Source organism: Ceratocystis lukuohia, assembly GCF_044167205.1.
Source record: "Ceratocystis lukuohia strain C4212 chromosome Unknown Supercontig4_pilon, whole genome shotgun sequence".
Classification (NCBI taxonomy): Eukaryota; Fungi; Ascomycota; class Sordariomycetes; order Microascales; family Ceratocystidaceae; genus Ceratocystis; species Ceratocystis lukuohia.
Window position 1 is genome coordinate 2,492,081 of NW_027263523.1, and position 26,629 is coordinate 2,518,709.

Below are 26,629 nucleotides of genomic sequence, written 5' to 3' on the forward strand. Positions count from 1 at the left end.
CGGCTCGACGCGTGTCAAGCCCGCTTCACTATAATTTAGGACAGGCCAAAACAGCAATTGCCACCAGGAAGCCCAAAGTACTGTAGGGTAGCCCGCTTGTATTTTGTGTGCCTAATCTATGTGTCTTATACCCCGTGGACGCCAAAATAAAAATGCACACTAATACGCAAAAGGGGGCGCCTACACCCTATCTAGATAAGACTTGCACAACCGCCTGCCTTCTACTGGAATCCTCAGACCAACCCGAAACCAACTCTCTGTGACTCGCTCGAGAAGGAAAAAAAAAAAGTCCCCGGTTGGCCGGTGCTGATAGGGGCAGAAGTCAATAAAGGGGAAACGGTATTCCGCATCTCCCGTACAATTGTGTATTTGACTCGGGTGTCCTCCCTCAAGCTTAGAAACAAGGAAATAGAGACTGGCTCCAGCTACATATACTCAAGCTTGAACTTAGGGATTGGCTCTCCCTCCCTTCCTATTCTTCTTTCTTTCTCAATCCTAATTCTCTCACTCTGTCTCGCTTATATCCTTCTCATTTCACCCGTCTTCTACAACTCTTGTTCTCCAACTCCGTTCCTTTTGGTTTTTGGGAGCCTTCTGTTCTGTCCCTTCTCCTTTTCCTGCGTTCCTCTATTCTTACATCACCCCTCGCTAATGCTCATCTAGGCAAAGGCATGAGCCTATATTCTAATAACTAGCTTGATCGCTCTAAGCTCCACAGAGCTTAACCTGGCAGTTTAACGTCAGCCTAGCTTGACTGGTCTAGTTTGTGGAGACCAAGTTCGCGTTTCGATTGGCTGCTTGTTACTTAGCATTTCGCGTTCTCCTTGTCTAAATTCGCAAGCTGCCCCACCTTCCTTTCACTCACAAAATAGCAGATGCCACATATTTCAAGCCTTAGTAGTTGAGCATTTCCATTCACGAAGTATGTTGAATCCTTGGTTTTTGCTGCAGATCTTTGATGCGATGGAGCCAGACCTATAGGACTCATTTCCCGACCTTTATGTGCTGCTCCAGTCGCCGACTCACTCCCATAGTAGAAGCTTAAAGCCGGTAATGCACAACCATCACGGCTCACTGTATATATGCCCCATCTACCCCATATAAACTCAGGCCACGGGAGATACAGGCTAAGCTTTGGCTTATTCAACTCGTTCAGCCTATTGCTTCAAGCGACGCGGCTTTCCGCTTGAGCTTCTAGGTCTCCTCCAGCCTCAATTAACGCCACGGCAGCCACCAGGCCATTTTCCTCTGATTATTGTCACAAATTTAGAAAACAGAAACAGAATAGATGGTACTTAGCTTGCATGTGATTTTGGTGCACTTCCGCTTAAAATATGCTACTCCAGATTCATGCTTGAGAAAGATGAGAAACATAGTAACCCTAATGACCAATCTTACTCTACCCCTTATATGTGGCGCATTGAAAGTAGCCTGTGGCTGAGTCTGACATTATGTGGCACACCGAACGTCATCGAAAGTTCGCCAATATGATCAGGCGTTTGGGACAAGACATTTAGTCGCATTCAACAGACGACATTATTTGGTATTTCTACGCCTTCTTTACAGCCCATCAAAAACTCGACATTTCATCCTGTAACTGGCTATATTCCCCTCAATTGAAAACATTCCTTTTTGTCTTTATATTCTTCATCTGCTCGCCATGTCAACAGCCAAGTACACCAAGGCTCCCACTGTCGATCCCGACGAATATAGAACCGCTCCCCCATCCTACCAGGCTGCCGCCGGATCCTCATCCACAGCTTCGGATGGAGTTTTTGGTGCGCCGCGTACCAGTGAGGACAATATCCCGGATGACTTCAAGGTAAGTTGAGTCGCTCTCCATCTTTGGGAGCGCAGTTTCTCGCTCTTTTTGCCTCGCGCTTCTTGCGCGCATACGCCGTTAAGCGCTATAAATAAAAACCTGCGCAAAGCTAGAATCAAGATCAACAGCTAACAACTTCATACAGTTCGGCGGCTCGGTGGCCGAAGCCACTATTGATATCCGCAACCAGTTTGTCCGCAAGGTCTATGCTATCCTCACGGCCCAGTTCATCGCAACTGCTATCACCAGCTCTCTAAGTTTCTGGAGCGAGGGTTACAAGCTATGGGTGCAGTCGCATCCCGGCCTTGTCTTTGTATCAGTACGTTTTTCTCTTGTCGGGTGTTTTCTTCCCCTCCTAACATTCCGATGTTCCACCATCATTGCTCCGTTCAACTAATCGCCTTTTACTTCCCCAGATGTTTGCCGCCATCGGTTTCATGGCCGCCACCTACTGGAAGCGCAAATCGTACCCTATGAACCTTGTTCTTCTCAGCGCCTTCACCCTCACTGAAGCCTACACTATCAGCGTCATCGTCTCGTTCTACGATATTGGCCTCGTCGTCAACGCTACCCTGATCACTGCCGGAATGTTCATTTTCCTGACCGCCTTCGCCTGCCAGACTACCTACGACTTCACCTCCTGGGTGCCCTACGTATCCGGTCTACTATGGGGTCTTATTCTCTTCAGCTTCATGTACATGTTCTTCCCCTACAACTCGACCGGCGAGCTTATCTATGGCGGCGCTGCCGCGCTCATTTTCTCTGCCTACATCCTCATTGACACTCAGATGGTCCTGCGCAAGTTCCACGTAGAAGAGGAAATTGCGGCCGCCATCACACTCTACCTTGACTTGATCAACCTATTCCTAGCTATCCTACGTATCCTGAACAGCCAGAATGATAACTAAACGCTGCTGTGATTGCTGATCATTTACGCACTAACCCAACAACCACAGAATTCTACCAAGGACTTTGCGACAAACAACGTAACCTCCGTCCCTTCTTGTTCAACAGAAAGTTCCCAACTCTAACCCGGAGTGACGATTTGACGCTCTTTTACTTGATTTCTTGTCCCTTTGTTCGTCCTCATCACTGAAATTCTGCATGCTTTCATATGTCTCGGTTTCTCTTCCCACTTCATTAATATATTAGTTATCATGATCTTCAGCGTGACCTTCTTCCAACAGTTAGCAGCTTCCGAATAACCCGCAAGGAACATTCTCCAACCTAACCTGTCACTTTGATCAGCTTGACATGCCTCGCAGACATACTCATTAATCAATGAAATGACACGCCGTAAACTGTTGATCTAGAAATAAAAACAAAGAACTTGAGAATAAAAAGTAAAAGGGGGAATATGAATGGTTAACAAAGTAATAACAGAAGGGACAAGAAGCAGTATCTATCCTGCCTCTCGCCCCTTCTTAATAACATTAGAAAACCCAACGCCAGTACAGGATACGAGATAGAAGAGTGTTCCCAAGCCACTGCAAGGGGCTAGGACAAATTCCACCGCGCATTTTCCGATTCAAAAGGTATAACGCAGAGGCAACAAAAACATATGGCAAGAAAAGACAGGCGGGACAAAAAGAGAGGCGGGGCAAAGCCAGCGAGCTCCAAAGAAAAACAGCAGCACAAGTGATGGCCAAGAGCGAGCAGGCAGGGCTTACTCTGCTTCGCTTTACTGAGGCACTTTTACTGGGTCTCATTGCCGACTTCATTGGTTGACGTGTTGGCAGCAACCTCACGGCGCATGCGCTCTTCAATCTCTCTGAGCTGGGATTCCCGGGCAAGCAGCTCCTGGCGCTTCTCATTAATCTCGCGCTGGACCTTAACCTCAATTTCGCGCAGCTTCTCTTCCTCGCGACGGAGCTGCTCTTCCTTGAGGCGCACAGACTGTGTGGCAAGGTCCTCGGGGTTCATCGACGAATCCCTATTTTCAAAAGTTAGCATTAAAGAAATCCTGGATTGAGGCAAAAGACATAAAACATACGCTCCGGCACCGCCCTCGACGCTCTTGCTAAGCTTCTCGGTACGGTAGTTCTCGTAGAGGAAGTCGTGGGTAATCTCCTTCAGGTCCGCCAAATGGCTATGCAGTAGGGCTGAGCGAATAGCCAAAAAGTCAGAGTGACGCGGGTTGTCAACCTCGACAACACCCCAAGGGTACTGACGAGCGCGAGCTTTCCGGCCACCAATTTCGATGACCTCCTCGGAGCCGACAATGGCAAAGGGCATAAGACCACGCAGCTCCGAGTTCTCCTCGACTGTGTCCTCGTCATCCTCCTCAATATCGTAGGGGAAGTTGTATACAGGGATGCGGTAGTGCTCAATGTCCTCCATGACCAGCTTCTTGGACTCAGCCAACTCGGTAGGGGTTAGGGTATCAGCACGACCAATAACGGGGATGACGTTGACGCGGGGAGCGAGGCGCTTCATGAGCTCAATATCCAGCTCGCGGAGGCTGCATTGAAATAGTTAAATTAGTTGGTCTAGTTGCCTTGGTGTGTATGATTTATTATTTGACAACAGAGCTGCGGATTGCGACTTACCCATGGCCGGTAGGGGTGATAAAGTAGAGCATGGCGTGGACACGGTTGTCTCTGAAGCGAGGGTTACGCTTGATTCGCGACTCTTCGGATAGAATGTGGTCGTATTGGCGCTCGAGGTAGCCAACAATCTCAGAGAAACTGGGAGTGCAATAATCAGTATCACGGTAAAGCAATGCAAGGGCTGGATCCATTCGTACCTGGCCTCATTGTCAATCTGGTCGCCAAATCCGGGGGTGTCAACAATGGTCAGGGAAATGCGACTGCCTTCCTCGTCGAGCTCCAGTTCTGTGAACGATAGTTGTTAGCGGTTTCAAACTTGGGGTTTGTTTCTTCCGGATGCCAGGCTATATCGTACCAACGGTGATGGGGGTAATCTTAACGCCTTCCTCGACGTGAGCAGTGTTCGGGTCATCGCAGTCCTTATGGGAGAGGACAGTCTTGCCGCAAAGAGTGTTGACGAAAGTAGTTCTGCCTATTATAGAGAAAAAAAGGGGTCAGACGTTGGCCTTACGAAGTTCCAATCAACTAGTGCTTAGTCCTTTACCAATGGATGAGGATGTCGGGCATGACAATAGGGTAAACCCGCAGATTTCATGGCAGGAGGGGAGCGTGGGTGGCTTGACTTACCGGTACCAGAAGCGCCGCACACCATCAGGCAAAACTGAATGCCCTTCTTGACATTCTTCTTTCTACGGATCATCTAGATGGGAACATGATGTTAGTTGATACGCTGATGTGCGAGAAAGCAAAAGCGCGAGCTGGCTCCGCTGCCCTAGTGTTTTCGCCACAGGTACTGTTTTTGTTGTCCACTTCACAGCGGCCGAATTGCAAGATATGGAAATTCGGTCGCAGCTTCTCAGATTCATCTCCAATTGAAGCATCTGAGATGGGTCAATTTCGACTTGTTGCCAAATTGAGACAACTGAGATAGCAACAGAATTACTGCCAATACCACCAAGCAAAAAGGGGAAAAGGTTGTCCACATGAAGGTCAAGTTTATGGGTGACGGGTGTGATGGGGACGACGTACAGTTGCGGAAGACATGTAAGTAGTATTAATGGGGGTGAAAGAATTAAAATGTGAAGAGTCAGCAAAAGAGTGTGAAATAGAAGAAGCGAAGGAAAAAAGAAAAAAGAAAACAATCGAAAGTCGTAGTCGTCGTTGGTCGTTGAGGTACGGTTATCACCAGCGTAAAGCTTTCCCTGGGGATAAAGAGGGAAGTAGGGAGGAAGAGTGGAAGAAGTGGGTTTTTGGGGGGGTGGGTAAGAAAGATAGAGAACAACTAAAGGGAGGAAGGAGGCAGAATCCAAGCTCTTGTTGTCTTTTTGGGGGGAGACAAGAGCGGTGGGTCGTGGGCTGTTTGCCAGGTCTTAGGGAAGAGAAAAGGAGCAAGCACAGGAGGTTGCAGAATAGGAACAGCCTGTAATCCAACCAGTTATGCGCTGTAATGCTCCGTTATACAGGGCTTGATACAGTGACACTAGGACAAAAAAATCAACAGCCAGCTAACCAACCACCCCCTGGCTCTTCTTATGGCAGGAGGGAAATAAAGGGGGGAGGGGAAAGTGATGGATGGGGAAAATGGGCAATAGCAAGCAAGCCCAATCGACGAAGGAAGGAGCCAAAAAGGCACCAGGAACAGGACAAGAGACAGGGAAGCACGACTTTCAGTGACTTTCAGCGACTTTCAGCGACCTTCAGCAACTTTCAGAACGCTTCGATATTAATTATACGATAAAAGCAGAACGAGGGACAGACAGGCAAACCAGTAGAGTGGCGAGCGTAGACATGTGGGTACTAAATACTTATGTATAAGAGAAGACATACAGAGCCTACTTGTACCAGCTACATCTTGCAAGCGTGTCACTGAAAAAAAACAACTGCTAGACACGCCTCAGGAGGTTGAATGGATTGTGGTTGCAGGATAACCCTCGCAGCTCGACAAGTTTTAGTACAACATCGACCCACTGAATAATATATTCACGAATGCAAGTCCACATAAAAGCGAACAAGGAAGTTCAGGGGTGGACACAGATCTCGACAGTCACACGATGATGAAATCAAAGTAACTTAGAGAGACTTAGGGTTAACTCTGACCACTTACAATCTTCTCTCCCTTTCCCCACAAAATATTTCATCTGTCCTTTCCGTCTGTTTTGCTTGATGGTCGGTTTGCCCTCTCCATATTCGTCTCTATCTGCAAACCGGCAAATAGAATACTTCAACGTTCGTGTTCCTGAATGTTGTTTGGATGGCTTTAGTGTTAGGACCAACAAAGGACCCTGGCGTAAGGAAGCCCCCTGTCACAAGAGGCTATAGCTTCCGTTCACGTGAGAGAGCACGTGATAAGCACAAAACACAGTATTTTAGACAGTGCAAATAGAGTAACAAACAGTACGCATATGTCGCTCCTTGGGCTAGGATCCGATTCAAAACATCAACAAGCTTGTTAACAGTGGGTTGCTAGCATTAATTGTTGGTGATCATTTCACGTACTACACCGAATGTAGTCTCTTTTCTTTGTCTTCCTGGTCTGGTTAATTGCTTCTGATTCTCAGGATATTTTCGGCTTTGGCCTATGCAGTCGGAAGTAGCTGTCCCTGTTATTTGCTGTTTTACAACACTTGTGGCTGCAGGCAGCACCTTTCCCGCAGCCCTACTTTGATTTCCAAAGACCCAAAGCCTAGGAAAGAAAGCCTTTAAATAGCCGGAGTTTGACGTCACTTGTGACGGATGCTAATTGTTTCGCCTTATTGTCCTGTCTTTATTGAGTGAGGCGCTCGCTACTGTTTGTATTTTAGCTACTATCTTTTGCTAGCCGCTCTTTGACCTTGTCTATCACTGTCTCCCACAGTCATGCGGTAGTAATCTACCGTTATTGTTCTTTGTTGTTATCTCATCGCATCTTGGCCAGCCGGCTATCCGTTATCAGAAGCGAGTGAGTGAGCCGGTCAAGCCAAGTAAATCACGCTGACTTTGCGTTCTTCCAGAGTCCAATCACAGGCTTACACCCACAAGTCACGATTCATATCCACGCTTCAATCTTATACAACTTAGGCTGCCACCTCTACTCTCCCATCTTCTCTCACCATGGACGTCCGCCCTCAGATTGAACCTGCGGTCGCAACCCAGGTACTATCCGCTTCCTTCAACAACGACCGGTCATGCTTTGCTGTTGGCCTTAATACGGGCATCTGCAGTATGTTTTCAATACCCTAGCCTCCAAGAACCTTGGGTGTATTTGTATTTTGTCCATAGACTGTCTGTGATTTATTGCGCTGCGTGTAGTGGTGGCTGACCAAGGCTTTTCCAGTCTTCCATACAAAGTCGTGCTTGATGAAGGCATCCCGCGGTATGCGATTTACTCCGTTTCCCTTTGGTTTGAACACACTACTAATGATGTTGCTATAATCCTAGACTTTAATGCTGGTATTGGCTTGGTGCAGATGATGAATAGTTCCAACTATCTTGCCCTGGTTGGCGGCGGACGGCAACCCAAGTTCTCCAACAACAAAGTAAGTAGGCTTTCATGGGAAATGAAAACGGCGAGGGGCGGCTATTGCTGACACACAGCTATCCATAGGTTATTATATGGGATGACATGCGTGGCAGCATTGCCTTGGAGATATCGTCCTTGACCCCTGTTCGCGGAGTGAAGCTCTCACGAACCCACATAATCGTTGTGCTTCAGAACCGTGTATCAATCTATGCCTTCAAGAAAAACAACCCCATTCTTAGCGAAAACGAAACTGTAGACAACCCGCTAGGGGTGTGTGCACTATCGGACCATCATGTTGCCTTCCCTGGCCGTCAGGCCGGCCACATCAACCTGGTGGACCTAAAGGAACTGAACGTCAGCATTATCCCGGCACATTCTAGTAGCCTGCGGGATTTGCAATTTAGTCCGGACGGCGAGATGATCGCCACAGCTAGTGAAACGGTATGTAAATCTAGTTTGCACGTGCACAATATATATTCGAGGGGCATTCTAACAAGCCTTTAGGGCACGCTGATTCGCGTCTTTGCGACATCCACGGGCGCCCGTGTAGCTGAACTGCGGCGCGGAATAGACCCTGCTCGTATCTTTTCCATTGCCTTCAGTCCTTCGGGAACCCTGTTAGCCTGTACCTCGGACAAAGCGACTCTTCACGTCTTCGATATCCCACATCCCACGAGGTCCATGGCTAGCAAGAGCCCCTCTCCCTCCGGACTGCCCTCGTCATCGCCAACATCTCTTTTGCCCAGCGCCGGAGACGGGAGCGGCCGAGGAAAATGGGGCATCCTCTCGCGGCTGCCACTGATGCCACGGGCTTTCTCTGATGTATATTCTTTTGCACAGGCGCCCTTTGAGACAGGCGATGAGTCGCTGGTTGGCGGATTGCCGGTTTCAGAAACCACGACACTAGGTACTACGAGGCCGGCTAAGGGGTTGATTGGCTGGATCAGCGACGAGTCGATTGTGGTTATTGGTGCGGGCCACGATGCACGCTGGGAGAAGTTTAGCTTGAGTGTGGGGCAAGACGGGCGACGACAGCTATTGCGGGATAACTGGAAGAAGTATCTGGGTCATTCGTGAGCGGCCATACTTTTTGGCGCCTTTGAGGAGCTAATTGTGGCATGTTGTGTTTTTTTATCGAGCCTGTTCGGTCCTTTACTGTCTGCTGTTCTCGCTTTATTCGTTTTTGGGACTTTCCTGCCGAATCTATACTATGCTATGTTATGCTGTGTTACTCTATATGAAATTTGTTACTTCCTTCGTCAGAAACAGACATCAATAAATATTGCCATCTTTTCTTCAATATTCCAGGCGTATGGCCAGGCGAGGACTTGCGCAACCCCATAGGCGTATTATGTGTAAACAGGATAGTGTTTATGGCGACCGACTCCGCGTTTCATGGCGGCGTCTTATTGCATCACTGTTACGGTCTCGTTCGGAATCTGTTCTTCGCCGTGGCGACCGATCCCTATTCCGATCTTGATTGGAATGCCTGTCATGGCCGTGGCGCTTAGTGAGGTCTTTTTTGCCACTTGAACGCTCATGGCTGGTGTCTTGCTGCCTATCTCTACCTCTATCTCTCGTAGACCTGCTATCCCTAGAGGCTTTATCGCTTGAGCTAGGATGTCGATGGCGCTCTTTGTCACTGTCTAATCGGTAGCTGTCATTATAATTGGTATGACGGGTGTCGGGAGAACGTTCACGGCGTTTACTTCTCTTTTCTCTCTCGCTGCGTTTGTAATTCGAGTCCATGTCAACATCGCCGTCGGCATCGCGGCGGGAGCGATGTGAGTCGCGGGCTGGCTCACGGTCTCGTTTGCTTTTTCGGTCCCTGTCTTTGTCTCTGTCTTTATCTCGCGTGCTGCGCCCATCGTTACCATCGCGTCGTGATGATTTATGGCGTTTGTGTCTCCTCTCTTTGTCCCGGTCTGACCGGCCGCCATTACTTTTCTGCAGCGCTAAGGCTTCTTCGATTTCTTTCTTTTTCTCCTCGATCAAGAATTCCTTCATGGGATCTTCGTCGTCGTGCTCTTGGATCAGCAAAGCCAGCTCTTTCTCTTCTTTGAGCATTGGACGATGCCGTCTACCTTCCGTGTCTGTGCCATCCTCATCCTCACTGCCAGTTTCGCTCAGGTCAGTGTCGGCTGATTGCCCGGCCTGGCGTTGCATGGTTTCCCAGTCAATCTTGCCTTCGTCGGGGTCTTCATCGTCGCGGAACTTGTAGCGCGCATGGTCAACGCTGATCATACGACTACCAATGGTGGCCCCGCCAAGATTGTCGACAGCTAAATCTGTGCTACGCTGGTCTTCGTATTTGAGCCAGCCGAAGCCGCGTGATTTTCCGGTCTCCTTGTCGCGGGCGAGCTTGATGAAGACGGGTTCACCAAACTGGGAGAAGATAGTGATTATGTCTCCTTCTGAGAGCTCGAGGGGAAGGCCGCCAAAGTAGACAAAGGCAGTGTCGCGATAGTCGACATGCCAAGAAGCGTTGGGAGAGCTGGCCAAGAGGTTAGTTCTTGTCTAGTGTCTGGTAGAGGTTACAACAAAGAAGGCTGGGAGAAGGCTTACATTCCATTTTCGATTTCTTTTTGGTTGAGGGCTTGGATAGCCCGGATTTTGTTCATGGTGTGTGACAGCAGCTCATGGAGGTGCGAAAAGGGCGGGAAGTTTGAGGGTAATTGTCGCCTTAACGTTTTGTGTTATGTCATTCGTGCATAGGAGAGCGCAAGGCTGACAAACTGACCTAAAAAAGTTCGCGACAAACTTGGCATCACTTGACATGCTTCAATAAGACAAGGCTTTGGGTGGCTATTTACAGGCTTTGTTTGGTGGCCTGTGCGCTGAAAGAAGCTTTCTTAGGCTAGGCCGTTGAAGAGCTTAGCGGGGTCTCAAGCTTGGGCACTGTAGTTTCTAGGGTCTTTACTGGCCAAGGGGATTTTTAAGCTCTGAAGTCAGTGGATGCTAGGGGTGTCTCTGTACTGTAGTGTTGGTGCGGCTTGCTGATCGCTGCTTAGGCCTCCTTTAAGCCTTGGACAGGATGGGTTTTACTTCGTTTAGGGACTTTATTTGACACCAAGCTCCGATGTCTTCTTTTCCTTTGGCCAGCTAGATCGGACGTCATTCAATATCGAGATTCTTCAACACCCCCTAGAGACGAAACGAGGTCAGACCAGCAAAAGACGGCAGCCCGGCACGATTGACACGACTTGAGTCGACTTCCTCTACCTAAAGACCCCCTCTTATTGTCTTGAGTTGCCCACGATACGCCACGCCACCTTCATTCCTGGTCTTGAAAGCCTAGTCCCGGAATCCCCATTGCTCTTGCCACCTAACGTTGCATATCCCATTCCGACGCCGAAACAGCAAGATACTTGGGCTGGACCAAGGCTATTTCCAGCGCACATTGACTGTGAATAACTCAAACTGAACAAGAGCCTACGCCCCCTCTTTGAGGCTTGTCAGTTCCCTCTTTGCTGGCCTCTTGTGAGAGCTTCCCGTAACGTCCGGTGCAGTAGTTGCTTCCACGGCACAGCCAGATCGTCATGACGTCTGGGGCCAATGCAAACCGGATGTCAACGTTGACTGTGGCGTCAACGACAGCATCAGACAGTGGCCGCGGAGGCTTGGGCTTGGGCAGCAGCAATGGCAATGGCAGTAGCAGTGGAAATGGCGACGTCAAAAAAGATCTATGGTTGTCGATGCTAGACACAGTGGCTACGGGAAAGAAGCTACCAGAGAAGAACCTGCTAGTGTTAGGTATGTAAGGAGGGGGTCAGTGAACCCTGTCGAAACTTGTGGTAGAGAGCATTGGAGAAAACATGTGGACAAGAATGCGAATGAACGGTCCGGCTTGCTAACTGCATGTGCGTGTGTTCAGGTGGTTCGCCCGATTCCCAGCGCGAGTTTCTCGATAGTCTATCTAGTGGCGAACAGCGGTGGAATGTAGACCGACAGAGCGATGCACCGCCCATCGCAAACAACTTCGCATTGGGATATACATACTATGATGTTCTCGAGGGCGATCAAGAAGGTGAGTCGGCTGGCCTATAATGCATTATACATTACTGCACTGCGCAACCGCGCGAGACTACAATATCCTCATCTGGTCTCAGTTCATTGCCCAATTCCTTCAAGTTAACAACTGCTAATCTCGCCTCTCCCTTAGACACCCTCGCCAGAATATCATTACATCTCCTCTCAACACCATCGCCGTCCTTTACCTCGCTTCTCCAACCACTGTTGACACCCGAAACTATCCCTGATACCCTGATAGTGGTCCTCTTGGACTGGTCACAACCGCATCTGTGGCTACGACAGCTGCGAGAATGGATCCTCATGTTGCGCCAGGTCCTCATTACACTAGACGATGACTGTGGCAATGCTATGGAGCAGTTGATGGACGAGTGGCGCGATCGCGGCCGTGGTGGAGGCTCACTCAATCTAGATGGCACGCAAGCTAACGAAGATGCTGGTGCTGCTTTACCGCTGGGGCCCGGGGAGTGGGAAGATGGGCTGGGTCTACCGCTGTGTGTGGTGTGCCAAAATGTGAGTCAGCCCATGGAGTTGAAAGGAGGGGATCTAGATTTACTTCAAGCTAACTCTGCTCGTGATGCGATTGCTTGACTACTAGGCCGACAAGATGGAGCTCTTAGAAAAGACCCATGGATGGAAAGAGGCCGACTTTGACCAAATACTGCAGTATCTGCGCACTGTACTGTTAAGGCGTAAGTAATATCGGATCTATACCCCTTCTCCTTTTCTATAATTCTCTTTCTTCCTTACTCTAACGCCGTACCATTTATTGTACAGATGGTGCCTCTCTTATTTACAGTACTCCTAATGCCTCGACTCAACTTCCTAGTCTAGTACACTCTAGCCTGGGTATTACGTCGCTGCTGAAAAAGCAACCACTTAAGCATAATACCATTGATCGTGATAAGATTCTCGTACCGCCAAACTGGGACTCTTGGGGCAAGATTCGCGTTTTGCGCGATGGCTTCGACGTTGAAACCATCAGCGCTGGCTGGGCTGAGGACCTCCAGAAGGCTTGGCCCATCATGCCCGATCTTGAGTTTTCCGACCAGGACGACGAGGGCCTTGATCTCTCAGCTGTCACTCTCTACGAAGACTGGGTGCCTGATGCCAGCATGTCGGGTCTCCATATCCCTGGACCTAGCCTAGACAGCACTTCCCTAGAGACAAACGCTGCCGACACACAAAGCTTCCTTGCTGAACAGACCAAGGTCCTGGAATCAGCTAAGGCGCTTAGCGAGCCTAAGCCCGGCACTGCAGCACGGCGTAAGCCCGGTGCGCTGCCTGACGAGTCTGAACGTTTTGGCGATAGCGAAGTGCGCGATCACATTGGGCCAGTGCAGGTGAACATGGGCGGTATCCAGGTTGATGCCGACGATATGCTACGACGACTCAAGGTACGTTGTTGGGAGTTTTCCCCCTTTTTCTTTTTTGTCTGCTTTCCTGCTCAATTATAGATATACATACAAGGATGCCTAATGATGACTTTTGCTAACAATATTCCCTTTTTGTCTTCTAGGATCGTCAAGCATTTGCTAATGGAGGCGGTGACGTGACGCCTGAGGAACAGGCAGACCCCGGTGCTGTGCCTGATGTAGAAAACCTACAGGCCTTTTTTAGCGGCCTGATGAATCGCAAGGGTGCTACGGGCGGCGTGACCAACGGCTCGCCACGGTCTTGAGCTTGGCTTGAAGTCAGGACTGAGGGTGAGCTTGAGCTTGAACTCGGGCCCGAGCCCATTGGCTCTGTGTTTTATATCCTTGGATAACTTGTTAGCGATGGCAAATGAATCATGTTAGCCATGGGAGAGGGCAAGTGTATGTGTGTGTGTGTGGCAGCGCGGTTAACGGACACGATATCCTTCAATAATGCTATTGTCTTACTTAAATCATTTGTATTATGGTGTATGTATATCCTAAAAATGACCATGTAGTGGTTTTTAACCCACTGAAATAAAACCGCCCAATATCCTTCCTGCCTGGTCTATTTCCGGGCCTCCCCTTCTCAAGCCATTGCCTTCTTTACTATGCTTTAACAAATACAACTGGCCCTTCACGAGGTGCTAGGCGCGCTTCTTTGAGCTCCTTCTCTGCTTTCTCACCATCTTTCACCACCACAGTCTTGACACCAAGTCTATATGGCACGATACAGGCTAGGAGACCAGGGAACAGCCACGGGAAATGCAATAGCTCAGCCTCAAACGCCTCGACTGTCGCCTTGGCTAGAGCTGTGTACTCCACGGCCTTCTTCTTGTCTGTATCTGTTCTTCCGGGGGCTGCCAGCATTGCGCCAAGAGAAAACAGATTTGCTGCCGATACGGCATTAGCTGAGGGCAGTATGCCATCCATACCGGCCTTGAGGCGTAGGAGCAAATGAGGGGTGTTTTCACGAGCCGTGAAAAAGCCGCCTCGAGAGGCACCAGTGGCATCCACAAATGCCTCGATCTGCGCGTTTTGCAGTTCTACGGCCCATGAAATGTGTGGTTCATCCAGGGTGGCTGCGTATAGAGCCAGCAGACCATCAATTATGTATGCGTAGTCTTCAGCATATGCGGGTGTATCAGACCGCTTTCCCTCGCAAAGCATCCGGAACAAGGTAGCCGTCTTAGTATCCCATAACAGCGCCTTGAGCTTCTGTGCTAGTGATGTAGCCGCCTGGATATACTTCTTGCCAAGAGCTGGCTCAACATACTGCACAGCAGCACCAGCCTTGGCTAGAGCTGCAATAGCCACGCCGTTGTAGCCCGCTACGGCATTGCTGCTTACACTAGGCGCCACACGCTCTTTCGCACGGAATTCAGCCAGCTTCGTGCGTGCTTCAGCCAGGACGGTCTTAATATAGGCTTCGGGCTGGTTGAACTGAGTGGCCAAGGCTGGTACATCTTTGACGATGTGCAAAACGTTGCGGTTGACGAAGTCATCATTGGGGTCATTATTGGGGGAGATGTTGCCACGGGGTTGGACGTTCCAGTGGGCAGCTGCCACATCGCTGTCAACCCCAGGACCAAGAACTGTGTCTAGCTCTCGACGAGTCCAGAGGAAAAAGGCACCTGGGCCGTCGTGGGAATCATGTTGGCTGAAGCGGGAGTCAGCAGCCTCAGAAGAAAGGAGTAGACCATGAGGGGCAAGAAGAGGGGCGCTAGAGAGGTAGTCGGCAGTCTCAAGAACAACAGGGAAGAATTCGGACTCTCGTGTATCACCCTCATCGAGCCAGGCATCAGTAAACAGGCCTAGTAAAAGAGCATTCTCGACCATTAACCTTTCAAAGAAAGGCAAGCTCCAATCAGCTGTTACCGAGCAACGGGAAAAGCCGCGGCCTAGGTGGTCGTGGAGTCCAGACCTATTGATGGCACGAAGCGTATCCTTGGCCATCCGTAGGGCCATTTCCGTCTCATCATAGCCAACCATGTCACGGACTTCGGGGCGGAAATGCGGTAGTCGGAGCAACAGCGACAGCTTTGGCGCCGTGACGTACTTGACAGTCCCAGTGAAGCCGCCGTGCACGGCATCATAGGTTCCAGCGATTTGCGTGTATGCCGTCTCCATCAGGTCAATATCGAGATCGTTGCCGACCCCACTCGTCGCTACCACCGGTGCCTTATTACTAGCCGTGCTAGGCTGTGCCCGTGGAGGCTTCGCTTGCAGATCCTTCGCTCCGATCCCAGCCACAGCCATGGCAGCAGTAGAGACTGGCTCACTGCTTGTGCCCTCGCTGGCATACGCCAGAAGCTGGCCGATAATCTCTCTGGCCTCCTGGCGCAAGCGGCTGCGTTGCTCAGACCACAGCTTCTGCAGCATGAGCAGAATCTCATGGAAGTCAGCAGCACGATCCTCGTTGTCCGCGGCACGGTCGTTGTTTGGGGCTGGCCAGTACGTGCCGCCAAATACAGGCTCCAGCTCGGGGGTTAGGAAGACATTAAGTGGCCAACCGCCAACACCATGCACCGCCTCTACATAGTTCATGTAAACGACATCGAGGTCTGGGCGCTCGTCACGGTCGATTATCACAGGTACAAAGTTTTCGTTAAGCTCTCGTGCTATTCCAAGGAAGGCAAAGGTTTCATTGGTCATGAGGTGGGAGTCTATGGGGATGAGTAGCGGGGATTAGTCATATACGGCCAGGATAGCATTGCGCATAGAAGCGATGGAATAAAGCCTATGACAATAGGCAAGCGAGGAAGCGAACAGGCGACTTACAGTGACATGCAGAATACCCAATATGCATAAATATCAGCTTATCTTCAGCCTTAGCCCTGGCTATAGCATCTTCGTTGAGCAATTGCCATGCAACCGGGCTGTCCTTTTGTTGGCGCACATAGTTGCTCTGGCCCTTGGCGGCACAGTTGACCAAGGGCTCTTCGTAGTGGCCACCATGCATGATGGTAGAGGGGGGGTCGTAGAGGGGCGTCTGGTTGTATTTGTGTATGCTAGAGTGGTTATGCGTGCTGGCGGGGTAATGAGAGGCCGACAACAGTCAGTTATATAGTGGTAAACAAGCAAACGAGCTGGATTTGCAAAAAAAGCTAGATCCGATTCTGCGTGAGATTGCTGCCTTTCCCGCTAGGCACAGGGTCTGCTTTCGTCCCAAAGCTAACGTCGGCCGCTGTATTCTAGAGACCGTATGTAAATTGTCGTCGATTTGTGCTTGAAAAGAGGGGGAGGGGCGCTTGCTTGGGGTCGGCTCTTGCGCAACAGGCAATTACAAAGAGAGCAGAGGGTAGAGGGTGTAGATTCCGATACAGCGACAGTGCGCGTAGACAATATATCGCCAGCAGTCAGAGAAGAAAATGTGTGTGGCGATTCAAAATGATGACGACAAGTTTAGCTCATGATGCAAGAAGGCAAATAAATCAAAGCTTCGAAAGTTGCTCAGTCAACTTATAACTTGCGGCATGGGTTTGGAAGCTTGAGCCCCACTTTAGGCCCTGCTGTTAGCATTTTCAGCTAGTTTTGTATGTCTGCACTAACAGACAACATACTAGCCAATCACAAGCCGCAACATTTGTAACGGCGTCTCCACTTCCAACTTCAGCCCTGTTCAAGACATCGTGAATAACAACAGCCTAGACAAGTTTCGACAAACCAAGACAACCTCTGTCTAAGGAAATAGATGATACCTACTCCTGTAGGACTATGGCCTCTAATCGGAAATAGGTAAAGTAGGCATATCTTCACACGACGACATAACACAGCACAGCAGTCAGGCAGTATGTACATTGTTTGACCATCAGATTTAGTTAGCACATAAACACAAGAAGCAAGTAGTGTGTAGCGAACAAGAAAACCAGGAAAATAAAAGCAAAGCCAAGAAAGAAAATAACAGCAGAGAATACATTGTAGACAAGAAAAAAAAAGTAGCAAAAAGGGAAGAAAAATAGCGAAAAGGACGTGGTGCACCTGTACCGTCACATAACCAACCAACCAACCAGTCTCTTCCCTTTACACACACACACAACGCACCCAGCACGCACACTCTACAATGCCGTGTCTATATGTCCAGCTTAGGAAGTCGTGGCACTTGTGGTGCTCCCCCTTGTGCCGCTGGCGCCGAGGCTGTCGGCGGAGCCTGTATGGCTCCAAGACCGCCAGGAGGCAGTTCGGAGCGACGGTTGCTCTTCCAGAAATCAAGCGAGTCTACAACGTCATAGCCACGCTCATCCTCATAGGCGAAAAGAATCTGTAGGAGTATTTCCGTTAGCAAACCATTCTTGCTCTCTTAGCTTTCACTGAGCATAAAATAAAGACTCACCTCATGACTGCTGCTATGCAGCATACGAATGTTCTTGTGTGGCACAATATGCACGAAGCCATTTTCGATGTTGCGCAGCTCGATGAAATTACTTTCAAACGCCAGAATCCACGGTGGGCTAAGGGCAAAGTTAGTCGGCATGCCCTCCCAGTCAATCTTCCAGTCGGGCCTCGCGCGCCAGCCATGCTTGTTGACAAAGAAGGAAAAGTCCGAGTAGTTAAGCAGGAACTCGCCATTGAGTCGCTCAATGTGCGTAGGCCGCACGCCTTCCTTACGCGACACAAAGTCCAGTGACGTGTCAGCCTGGTCCAGTAGAGACTGCGTCTCAAGTGTCTCCAAATCAACCACCTCGAAGCCGCGGGCACAGGCCACGCAAAGCTTAGACTTGAGGAAGTGCACAGATGACGATTCTGTAGGGATGTAAAACTCCTTGAACGGTTTGAGGTCGTCCTGTCCTGCGCTAAACATTTTACCCAGACCCTTCTGCTTCTTGCCTTTGGACGCAGCATCGTTCGGTTCGTAGACCTTGATAGTTGTTGAGAGAGCCGAAGATTTAACACAGCAAACCAGATGCCGACCCATGCAGATGCCGGTTTTGAAAAAGTTGCAGTGGCTCTGGATCTTGCGTGGCCGGCGAGACGCAGCCTGTTCGTTGGGATCGAGCGCTGAAAGGTTGTACAGAACCAATGACTTGTTGGACAGCACCAAAAGCATAGAGTACTCTTCGAGGACATCAATCTGCGTGACGCTGAATGCTTCGAGCACACGACGAGGTTGTGCGTCTTTGAGTTTACGGTCAGACATATAAATGCCGTTGTCCGTACCATAGATGAGCTTTCGACCACCGTCTACAGAGAAAAAGGAAAAGGTCCTCGCGTTAGTACAAATATTGCACGACTTGGAGCAAAAAAAAAAAGAAAAAAGATATCAACATACCGAAAGGTGTAACACAGTTGACGTGGTTTCCAACACCAAAGAAGTTGTATGAGATGATGGTCTCGGTGAAGAAATCTGCACGCCCACGTAGCCTGACTTGCGATGTATCAATAAATTCAAGCCATTTCTTGCGGGCAGCTTGGTTGGAAGCAAACAGCTGCAGCTCATAGCCGTTCTTTCCCAAATGCCGGAACGTAATAGGCCAGCCTTCGCCCTTCTTACCACCGCTTTCATTTCGAAGTGCTGGTAATATGCTCGAGGAGGATCGTTTAACTGTTCCGTTGTTTTCGGGAATAACCTCTTCCATCTCACGGATCGATAGGAGCTCCAAGGGGATAGGCTATATTTATCTCGAGTTAGCATAAATGTGAATGAACGTTAATAGGCTTTATCTTCTTAAGCCTCTCATGCGCAACACTTACTCTTCTGTAGGCCTTGTACTCTTCTATCTTGCCCACTTGCTTTATCTTCACTAGAAGTACAGCATGGTCAAACAAGAAGGCATTAATGTCCGACGGATCTGTAGGCGACTTTTTAAGCTGGCACTTGAACACAAGCTCACGGCCCTCCTCCCGTAACCGTAAGTCAACCCGTTCGTTAGGGCGAAATTTGAGTTGCTCGTCCAGTCTACGCAGGTTGAAACGGTTTTCAGCCTTTCCGGACTCGGCATTGACTCTGCTCAGCAGGTCTCTAATATATGTCAACACCTTAGGCAGATCCTCCTTGTCCTTGTTGCCATCCTCAGTATACTTGATAACATTCTCAAGTAGTAGCGGGTAACGGGCAAGACGAGTGGTGGGTTTGGTGAGATAACCGTTAAGCTCCAGTTTTCGCGATTCCTTGCGTCGCTCAATTTCGTCGACGAATTTGCAAAAGTTAGCATTGGCCGATTTTTCTCCCTCGAAGTAGTACTTGGCTTCCATCTGCTTCGAACCGTAGATGATGAATGGCTCAAACTGTGGTACAAATTCAAGAAATATGTCGCCGACATTGCTGACAACAGGATTCTTTTGCTGTCTCTCAGTGAGAGCCTTGGCAAACCGAGAACTGACACCGTGGATGCTAGGGTGGTCTATAGCATTGCTGAAGATGTTAGAAACCACAGCATCACGTCGCTCAGCAGGAATTGGAGACCCGCGAGAGCGCAAGGGGATGATCCAAAAGTCACGCAGATACTCCAAGTCCTTGACAAAGTCACGCTCAGTGTAACACAGCTCGGAAATGATCTCCTGTCTCTTGCGCTCGCGGTCACCAACACTGTCGACAACTTCCTGGGGAACCGAGTTGATCCACAGTTTCTGCTCATCAGTCTGGTCCACGTCATCCTCCACCACAGCGTTATCCTGCTCTTTCTTGAGACCTGGTCGGATCTTGAGATTAAGGCGCGAGACTTGCTCCAGGCGACGCGGGCAAGCAATCGAGTAGCATAGCTGATCACGTGTACAGGTCGGCGAATAGCATTCAGAGAGCAGCACAAAAACACCGTTGACAGAAGATTTTTCCTCGCCCTCAACCTCCTTGAACTGGTACATTTCGTTTGACGAATCACGCAGACGGTGCTCATAAGTGACATCGTGGAAGAACTTCTGGGCATCAAGGGCGCGGCCAAGAAGCAAGGCCAGGTTCCGATCAGTTGTCCGGATAATGTATGAAAGGACATCGACTGCATCGGCACCGCTGAAAGCATCCTTGTAGCTCAGGCCATTCTTCATCCGCTCGCTAGTTATTATCCTACGACGGAGGCAGTCGGCCACGCGCGAAAGCAGGGCAGGATATACTATGGGAGGCCGAACCTTTGCAGTTTGTGGACGCTCCCCGTTCTCGGATGTTTGCTTCCCAGTCGACGGACGGTAGGCAACTTGGGAGTCGTGCTCGGAACCAACAATAGTAGGCGCGATACTAGAGGCCATAGAAAAGGTACGGGCACTAGCGTCCCCAACAGATGAAGCCATGCTGGCAGTGCGAGTGGCGGTTCCAGGGGCCGAGTAGCCACCACCGCTATTTGACGATCCATGCGATGGTTGCGACGGCTTCCCATAGCTGGAGCGAGGTGGGTTGTACCCGTTTGACGGGTAGTTTTGCGGGGGCTGAGCGTCAGCGGGTCGGCGGTTTGGGATGACCCTACCGCTCATGGTCTGATGCGAGTCTCGATCGGCGGGGTAATAAGCGCCCGTCATGCTCATGGCACGTTCATCATTCCTCTCAGGCACAACGCGGCCATGGGCCGTGGTACGAGCCTGGGCAGCAGCATTGGCATTGAAGGGCTGGAACTGGGGGCCATCGTGTTGGTAGCCTGCTGGTTGCAGTTGTGGTGGGCGCTGGTGTGGTTGTTGCGGGTTTTGTGGGCCAGACTGTTGATGGCCATAAGGGGTTTGCTGGTACATCTGTGGTCGGGCGGTTGAGGCGAGGCTCTGGGTGCGATATTGATCGTGGTTCATGGCAGGGGCCGGGCCTCCGCCTTGATAAAAGCGTTGGGCAGGTGTCCGTGAATTTGCCAGTTGTGAGGGGGGCATGGCATGGGGATCAGCTCGTTGTTGTTGCGGGTGGCCCATTTGCTGGTAGCCTCCCTGTGGTGGGGGACCTACAGGACGGCGGGCTTGTTGGTATTGGGCCAGGGGATTAGGGACATGGTAGCCGGCCGAAGCGGCTCTCTGCTGCTGCTGGGGGTGAGGCGGATGTTGCTGGCCGTGGGCAGGGGGCTGATCGCGATGGGGATACGGGGGGTTTGGAGGCCTTTGTTGTGGAGCATGGCCCTGTTGTTGTTGTTGTTGTTGTTGCTGGTGGTGATGCTGGTGTGACTGTTGTTGTGGTTGTTGTTGTTGTTGCTGCTGCTGCTGCTGCTGCTGGTACTGCTGAGGTATAGGTGGCGGCGGCACCCGACGCGGATCGTGGAAATCGGCAGGGCCAAAGTTTGGAGGCGGTACAGAGCTAGACATTGTGTGCGACCGGCCTGGAGGTGGTGCAGCGCCAAAAATGTTGGAAAAGGCGGCATCGCGTTGTTGGTACTGCTGCTGAGGCGGAGCTCGACCTGGGGGCTGATGGCCTCTATCGTGGGGACGGTACTCCGACATGGTGATGGCTAGATAGGATAGAAGAAGCTAGCTTTGAGTAGCCAAGATAAGAGTGAGTCGATGAGGCTGAGGCTGGGGAGGGAACGGTAGGGAGGACGAGGAGGGGGGCAGGCGTTTGCCTGTTGCAAGAGAACGAGAGGAGGAAGATAGACAACGACAAAAAGGACAAGAAATGAAGGAGGAAAAAGAAAAAAAAAAAAAGGAAAAGAGAAAGCAGAAAAGAGGCCCTCTACCTGGCGATGAAGTCACTAACTGGCTGGGGGGAGAAAACAGCAGCAAACAGCAGGAAGAAAAGGAGGGGGTTAGCAAGTTGGTCACAAATCAACCGCCTTCTAAACGCACCATATCAAAACCCTAGAGAATGAAATGGGAGAAGACGGCCATAAGGGTGTGAAGGCGTTGAAAGGTTTGTGACCAGCAGCACTACAAGTCAGAAAAGAAAACAAAGATGCAGAGCACAGGGCTTTGGCTTTCCGGTTGCCCATCAAAAAGGGGGCCAAAATGAAGCGCTACAAGAAACGAAAGGAAATGGATTGAAGCCTGATAGTAGAAGAATATGAAGGGGGAGAAGAAGAGGGCGGGAAAAAAAAATAAGAGGCAAGAAGAGAGGACAAAAACGCACAGAAACAGACTAGAACGTAGGTCTGTTTAGTGCATTGCTGCTCTATTTTCTAGGGGCTGAGTGCCTAGAGCAAGACCTAAAGTAAGCCAAACGGACGACATGGACAGTTGATGTAACAGCAGTAGGAGCGTAAAGGCATGGGTAAGGCCTGAACACGCAGGTGGCTACAGGGGCTACAGGGTCTGGAACAAGTAGTACGCAAAACACGGCCTGCAGAAAGTCTAAGCAAAGCCTTCTATAGAAGTTCTTCCCTCGAATCTCTCGCTGCAGGTCTCTAAGACAGGAAACACAAGGTCAAGCAAGGCCAAGGCACAGTAACAATAGCAGCAGCAGTTTGGCACTGCTATAGATTTTTGGGGGCTAGTACCACCCAATTGTGATCTACACACTAAAGAGCAGTCAGTCGCTATTGTCAAGTGGCTTAACAAATGGTTGAGCAGATTGCAACCATTTGCGATCCAGGCCTGAATCACAAGGGTTATCATCACTAAATAACCCTACAAAGCGCCGTTTTCTAGTCTTCTTTTTGTCTGCCAGCTGTCTTCTACTGCCGCCATACGCAATAGACGGTAGCCAGCATAACCCTATGGCAAACTGGGTCTTCATACCCGCTTCTTATTGGCCGCAAGGACAAGCTTTTAGATGGGCTTGAGCTTCTCGACTTAATAAAGGCAAGTTAAAGCTAAGCCTCACGCCTCGCCCTGTCCACTGTCTTGCCTTTGCCTGTGCTTTGCCTTGGCCCATAGCCTCTTTGCCCATATTCATTTTCGCAGGGCTTAAGCACGTCGCATTTCAGAACCCGGCGCGCCTTTTGTGTCTTGTACATTGTACTTTTGAATTTTTGGAAGACCGTTTCTTCGCCTGCCGCCCAAACGGCCTTTTTGTATATGGTCATCACTTTTCACCTGTAAACCTTCTGTCCTTTTCTTCTTCTTCTTCCTCTTTTTTTTCTTCCCATCTATTTTACCGCCGTCCTCGTTCACGCCATGGCCGACTCGGAAATCGCACCCAAGTTCGCCCCCTTCCTGGGAATGGTAAGTCGCTCAATCCTCATTGTCTACCACATCGAAGACCTAGGCCCTCAAAGGCTGTAGCCAATACTCTAGATATTGTCGCGATTTTGTCTGGAAGTAGAGATGGATGGTACTTGTGTACCAAAACAGTTGCTATGCTGCTTTTTTGGGACCAACAATATGCTAACACATGCATGTAGGCCGGCATTGCTGGCGCCATGATCTTTGGATGTAGGCTTCACCTTCCCCTCGTGATTTTACCACTGTTACTTCGATGCGCGATGCCCCAAATCCCGCCCTCCTCATCATCACTGCCTTGAATTCTGCCAAAACGCGTTGTTTAAGGTCTTTCTGTGGAGCAGTGACTGGGCCTGCAATATATACTCGACGAAGCTGCGTCGTGGGCTCGACCCACAGGCAGGCCAGTTCCGGTTACTTTGCTTGGTCTACACCGAGCCATTGCCAAGCAGATATACGCCGAGGCCTTTCGCTGTCTCTACCTGTCTCTGTCTGTAGTTGCGGCTGGCGAATTGGGTCTTCCACGCTTGACGTCATAATCAGCTCAAGGCTTACAAGCCACTTCTAGGATGGCTTCGACACGTTGAAGACATCACAAGCTACCTAGTTTCAACCATAGGCTAACTGAAAATCACAGGCATCGGCGCCGCCTACGGAACTGCCAAATCGGGCATTGGTATCGCAGGTGTTGGTACTTTTCGGCCAGACCTGATCATGAAGGTACAGCACTGCAGTCTACCTATAGCGACCCCTAGTCGTCTTCTCCCAATCGTATACGCTAACCACAAACTATTCATAAACACAGTGCCTGATTCCCGTAGTCATGTCCGGTATCATTGCCGTGTACTCCCTTGTCATCTCTGTGCTCATTGCGCAAGACTTAACGCCCCCTTCCCAGGCTAGCTACAGCCTGTTCACGTATGTTGCTCTGCCACCTCGGGCTGTGTTGGCATACAATTGGGCGCCAAACCGCCGAGGTAATTCTTGCTCGTGGCGCACACTGAAAGCTAACACTCCTCTAATAGCGGCGTCATGCATCTTGCATGTGGTCTGTCCGTCGGCTTGTCTGGAGTTGCTGCCGGCTACTGCATCGGTATCGTCGGTGACACGGGTGTCCGCGCCTACATGCAGCAGTCCAGAATCTTTGTCGGCATGGTTCTGATTCTGATTTTCGGCGAAGTCCTGGGTCTCTATGGGTATGTTACGCGCGTCTCATCTCACACACACCACCTAATTGCACAAATCTTTGTCCACATGTCCTACACAGTTCATTACATTCTAGCCGGTCCATATCTAACTCATCACCCCTACCATATAGTCTAATCGTCGCTCTTATTCTGAACACCAAGAGCAAGGGCTAAATTATTTCTTCGCGATCCCATCTCGGCTTTTTTTTAACGACAATCTGTTAGTCAATATGCTTGGGAGCTAGCTGGATAGATTTACCCGGCTCTCGAGCCGGCACCAACACTAACAAGCCACAACTTGTTGTTCTCTTGCTCCAGTGAACCCTCTCAGATTCGCCCATGCTATCTCCATGTATATGTGTGTGCTCCTGCTCGGTTCTTGGCCTGACAGTTGGTGGTAGAGGAGAGGAGAGGAGACAAGAGAACGGGGAAGATTTATATGCATTCGTTTTTTTTTTCCATGGGCTGGTTACTACTACATAAACTTTACTACATGCGTTTTTGTTTCTCTCGCTTTGAAATACTGGTTTTTCATGAATAAACGAAGTGAACTATGTACATTTTATTTGCTTATGAAGATGGCTGGGTCTACGGTCTTACACCATTGGTGCCGGATAGACAAAGGAAAAAGAACAGAAAAGAATAGGCCATACATGGCCATGAAGAAGAAGACAAAATGGACGGCAAAATCAAAACACGAAACAGCCAGACAATCACTGCGTGACAGCAAAACGAAATCTAGAACCAACTTTATGGCCCACAGCACTGGAAAACTGCAAGCAGGGTCAAAGAGAGCCAAGGCAAAGAAAGAGAAGCAAGACACAAAGAAAAAAAGAAGAGGAAATAGGCGGACTGTGACTCTCGGATACTCGTTATCATGAAAATAGGATGTGTGGGAGAGAGCGAGAGCAAAATTACTCGACGTTCTGCTCAGAGAAAAGACCCAAGACGAGCAAGACGCCGGCGCTTGCCCCGCTGTTGGTTCTCGATATTGCGGCGGAAGCGAGACCAGCTGCGCTCCCGGGACTCTAGGTCGCTAATTTGTGCTATGTGGAAAAACAGACAACAGTTAGTTGGAATGCACAAAGCGCAAGGTTTGCAGCATGTCTAAAGGTTGCAAGGCGTCGTGTGCAAACATGAGCCTGTCACTTACCTAAAAACCAATCCCACCGCCTATCTTCAATGACCAAAACGTCTTCCTGCGCCTCACGAGCTAAGCGCTGAGCTTTCGCCTGGGCTGCAGCTGTCTCACCAACGAGATGTGGATCCTCCAGAGGGCGCGACGAACTTGAGGCAGTTACAGCATCGGGTTCCCGCGCACGAGGCTGCTCCTGATCGAGCGTGCGTGTGCTGGTGTTGGTGGCGGTGCTGTTGGTACTGGCGGTTGTGTTGATACTGGCGGTTGTGTTGATACTGCTGCTACTCCCGGCGGTCATACGGCGACGGGCAATGTTTTGATAGTTGCGAGAGGTGGGGTTAGAATGTACGGTAGACCATGTCGGGATGCTGAAAGCAGCAAGACTTGGTAGGGGAACAGGGCGGTGGACAGGAATAGGCGGCAGGCCGTAGCGGGGAGGCTCGGTGCGGGTGTAGGGAGGGACATCGCGAGCGGTGTATTCAGGCACTTTCTCATTGGGCGGGATAGTATGGTAAGAGGGAGCTTCAGATACTATTGCACGTATGATGGGTGGTGATTAGCGTATGAGGTTCTGTCTGCATGCAGTGTGCGTGGGGCAGCGCTAGAACTCACCGTAAGATCTTATAGAAGCTGTATCAAAATCATCTGAAGCTCTGGGGTTGTGATGGGACGGTCTGACTGCGGTTATAGAAGCCATGGCTAAGATACGAGAGGATAGAAAGAGACAGAGAGAAGAGATAGAAAGCCTGTCGTTGGTTGGTGCCAGAATTGAAAGACAGAGAAAAAGAGAAGAGGCAGGACACGAGAATCGACAATTGGAAAAGAGCAGAATATATGTACAGTGGAACAACAAGTAGAGGGGGGTGAAGGGAGGGTGTAACTCGGCGACGCCCAGTCCAGGTTGTACTATGACTTTGCAACAATAATAACAAGAGCCTAAGAAGAGCCTAAGAAGAGCTAAATTTTGGAGCGTAAAGGGCAAATCAAATTGATAGCA

General features: G+C 50.0%; 9 protein-coding genes across 9 annotated transcripts; 4 read left to right on the forward strand and 5 right to left on the reverse strand.

Annotated features, from left to right (window-relative positions):
- Positions 1–1,660: 1,660 nt before the first annotated feature.
- On the forward strand, positions 1,661–2,730 carry HOO65_040576 (Protein lifeguard 4; the record flags this gene model as incomplete). Its single annotated transcript, XM_071002920.1, has 3 exons — positions 1,661–1,822; positions 1,968–2,141; positions 2,239–2,730. 3 exons carry the CDS (start codon positions 1,661–1,663, stop codon positions 2,728–2,730), a joined length of 828 nt encoding a protein of 275 aa, XP_070859419.1.
- Positions 2,731–3,517: 787 nt separating this feature from the next.
- On the reverse strand, positions 3,518–5,071 carry HOO65_040577 (Septin-like protein; the record flags this gene model as incomplete). Its single annotated transcript, XM_071002784.1, has 6 exons — positions 3,518–3,755; positions 3,816–4,283; positions 4,372–4,509; positions 4,569–4,656; positions 4,727–4,843; positions 4,999–5,071. The coding sequence occupies 6 exons, from the start codon at positions 5,069–5,071 to the stop codon at positions 3,518–3,520; spliced, it is 1,122 nt and encodes a 373-aa protein (XP_070859420.1).
- A 2,390-nt stretch (positions 5,072–7,461) lies between these two features.
- HOO65_040578 (WD repeat domain-containing phosphoinositide-interacting protein 4) lies at positions 7,462–8,947 on the forward strand (the record flags this gene model as incomplete). Its single annotated transcript, XM_071002798.1, has 4 exons — positions 7,462–7,570; positions 7,789–7,886; positions 7,955–8,311; positions 8,375–8,947. The coding sequence occupies 4 exons, from the start codon at positions 7,462–7,464 to the stop codon at positions 8,945–8,947; spliced, it is 1,137 nt and encodes a 378-aa protein (XP_070859421.1).
- A 329-nt stretch (positions 8,948–9,276) lies between these two features.
- HOO65_040579 (RNA recognition domain-containing protein) lies at positions 9,277–10,491 on the reverse strand (the record flags this gene model as incomplete). Its single annotated transcript, XM_071002872.1, has 3 exons — positions 9,277–9,512; positions 9,580–10,364; positions 10,436–10,491. The coding sequence occupies 3 exons, from the start codon at positions 10,489–10,491 to the stop codon at positions 9,277–9,279; spliced, it is 1,077 nt and encodes a 358-aa protein (XP_070859422.1).
- Positions 10,492–11,409: 918 nt separating this feature from the next.
- Positions 11,410–13,580, forward strand: HOO65_040580 (Cytoplasmic dynein 1 light intermediate chain 1; the record flags this gene model as incomplete). Its single annotated transcript, XM_071002656.1, has 6 exons — positions 11,410–11,623; positions 11,745–11,897; positions 12,033–12,412; positions 12,498–12,591; positions 12,734–13,296; positions 13,419–13,580. 6 exons carry the CDS (start codon positions 11,410–11,412, stop codon positions 13,578–13,580), a joined length of 1,566 nt encoding a protein of 521 aa, XP_070859423.1.
- A 343-nt stretch (positions 13,581–13,923) lies between these two features.
- HOO65_040581 (Spermatogenesis-associated protein 20) lies at positions 13,924–16,276 on the reverse strand (the record flags this gene model as incomplete). The annotated part of the gene is made up of 2 exons (XM_071002630.1): positions 13,924–15,980; positions 16,096–16,276. 2 exons carry the CDS (start codon positions 16,274–16,276, stop codon positions 13,924–13,926), a joined length of 2,238 nt encoding a protein of 745 aa, XP_070859424.1.
- A 1,110-nt stretch (positions 16,277–17,386) lies between these two features.
- Positions 17,387–21,654, reverse strand: HOO65_040582 (cnh domain-containing protein; the record flags this gene model as incomplete). Its single annotated transcript, XM_071002493.1, has 4 exons — positions 17,387–17,575; positions 17,648–18,495; positions 18,584–18,923; positions 19,006–21,654. 4 exons carry the CDS (start codon positions 21,652–21,654, stop codon positions 17,387–17,389), a joined length of 4,026 nt encoding a protein of 1,341 aa, XP_070859425.1.
- A 1,608-nt stretch (positions 21,655–23,262) lies between these two features.
- HOO65_040583 (V-type proton ATPase 16 kDa proteolipid subunit 2) lies at positions 23,263–24,668 on the forward strand (the record flags this gene model as incomplete). The annotated part of the gene is made up of 6 exons (XM_071002822.1): positions 23,263–23,310; positions 23,490–23,520; positions 23,945–24,027; positions 24,113–24,225; positions 24,333–24,503; positions 24,626–24,668. 6 exons carry the CDS (start codon positions 23,263–23,265, stop codon positions 24,666–24,668), a joined length of 489 nt encoding a protein of 162 aa, XP_070859426.1.
- Positions 24,669–25,563: 895 nt separating this feature from the next.
- HOO65_040584 (uncharacterized protein) lies at positions 25,564–26,329 on the reverse strand (the record flags this gene model as incomplete). Its single annotated transcript, XM_071003012.1, has 3 exons — positions 25,564–25,601; positions 25,648–26,163; positions 26,245–26,329. 3 exons carry the CDS (start codon positions 26,327–26,329, stop codon positions 25,564–25,566), a joined length of 639 nt encoding a protein of 212 aa, XP_070859427.1.
- Between the last annotated feature and the right edge of the window lie 300 nt (positions 26,330–26,629).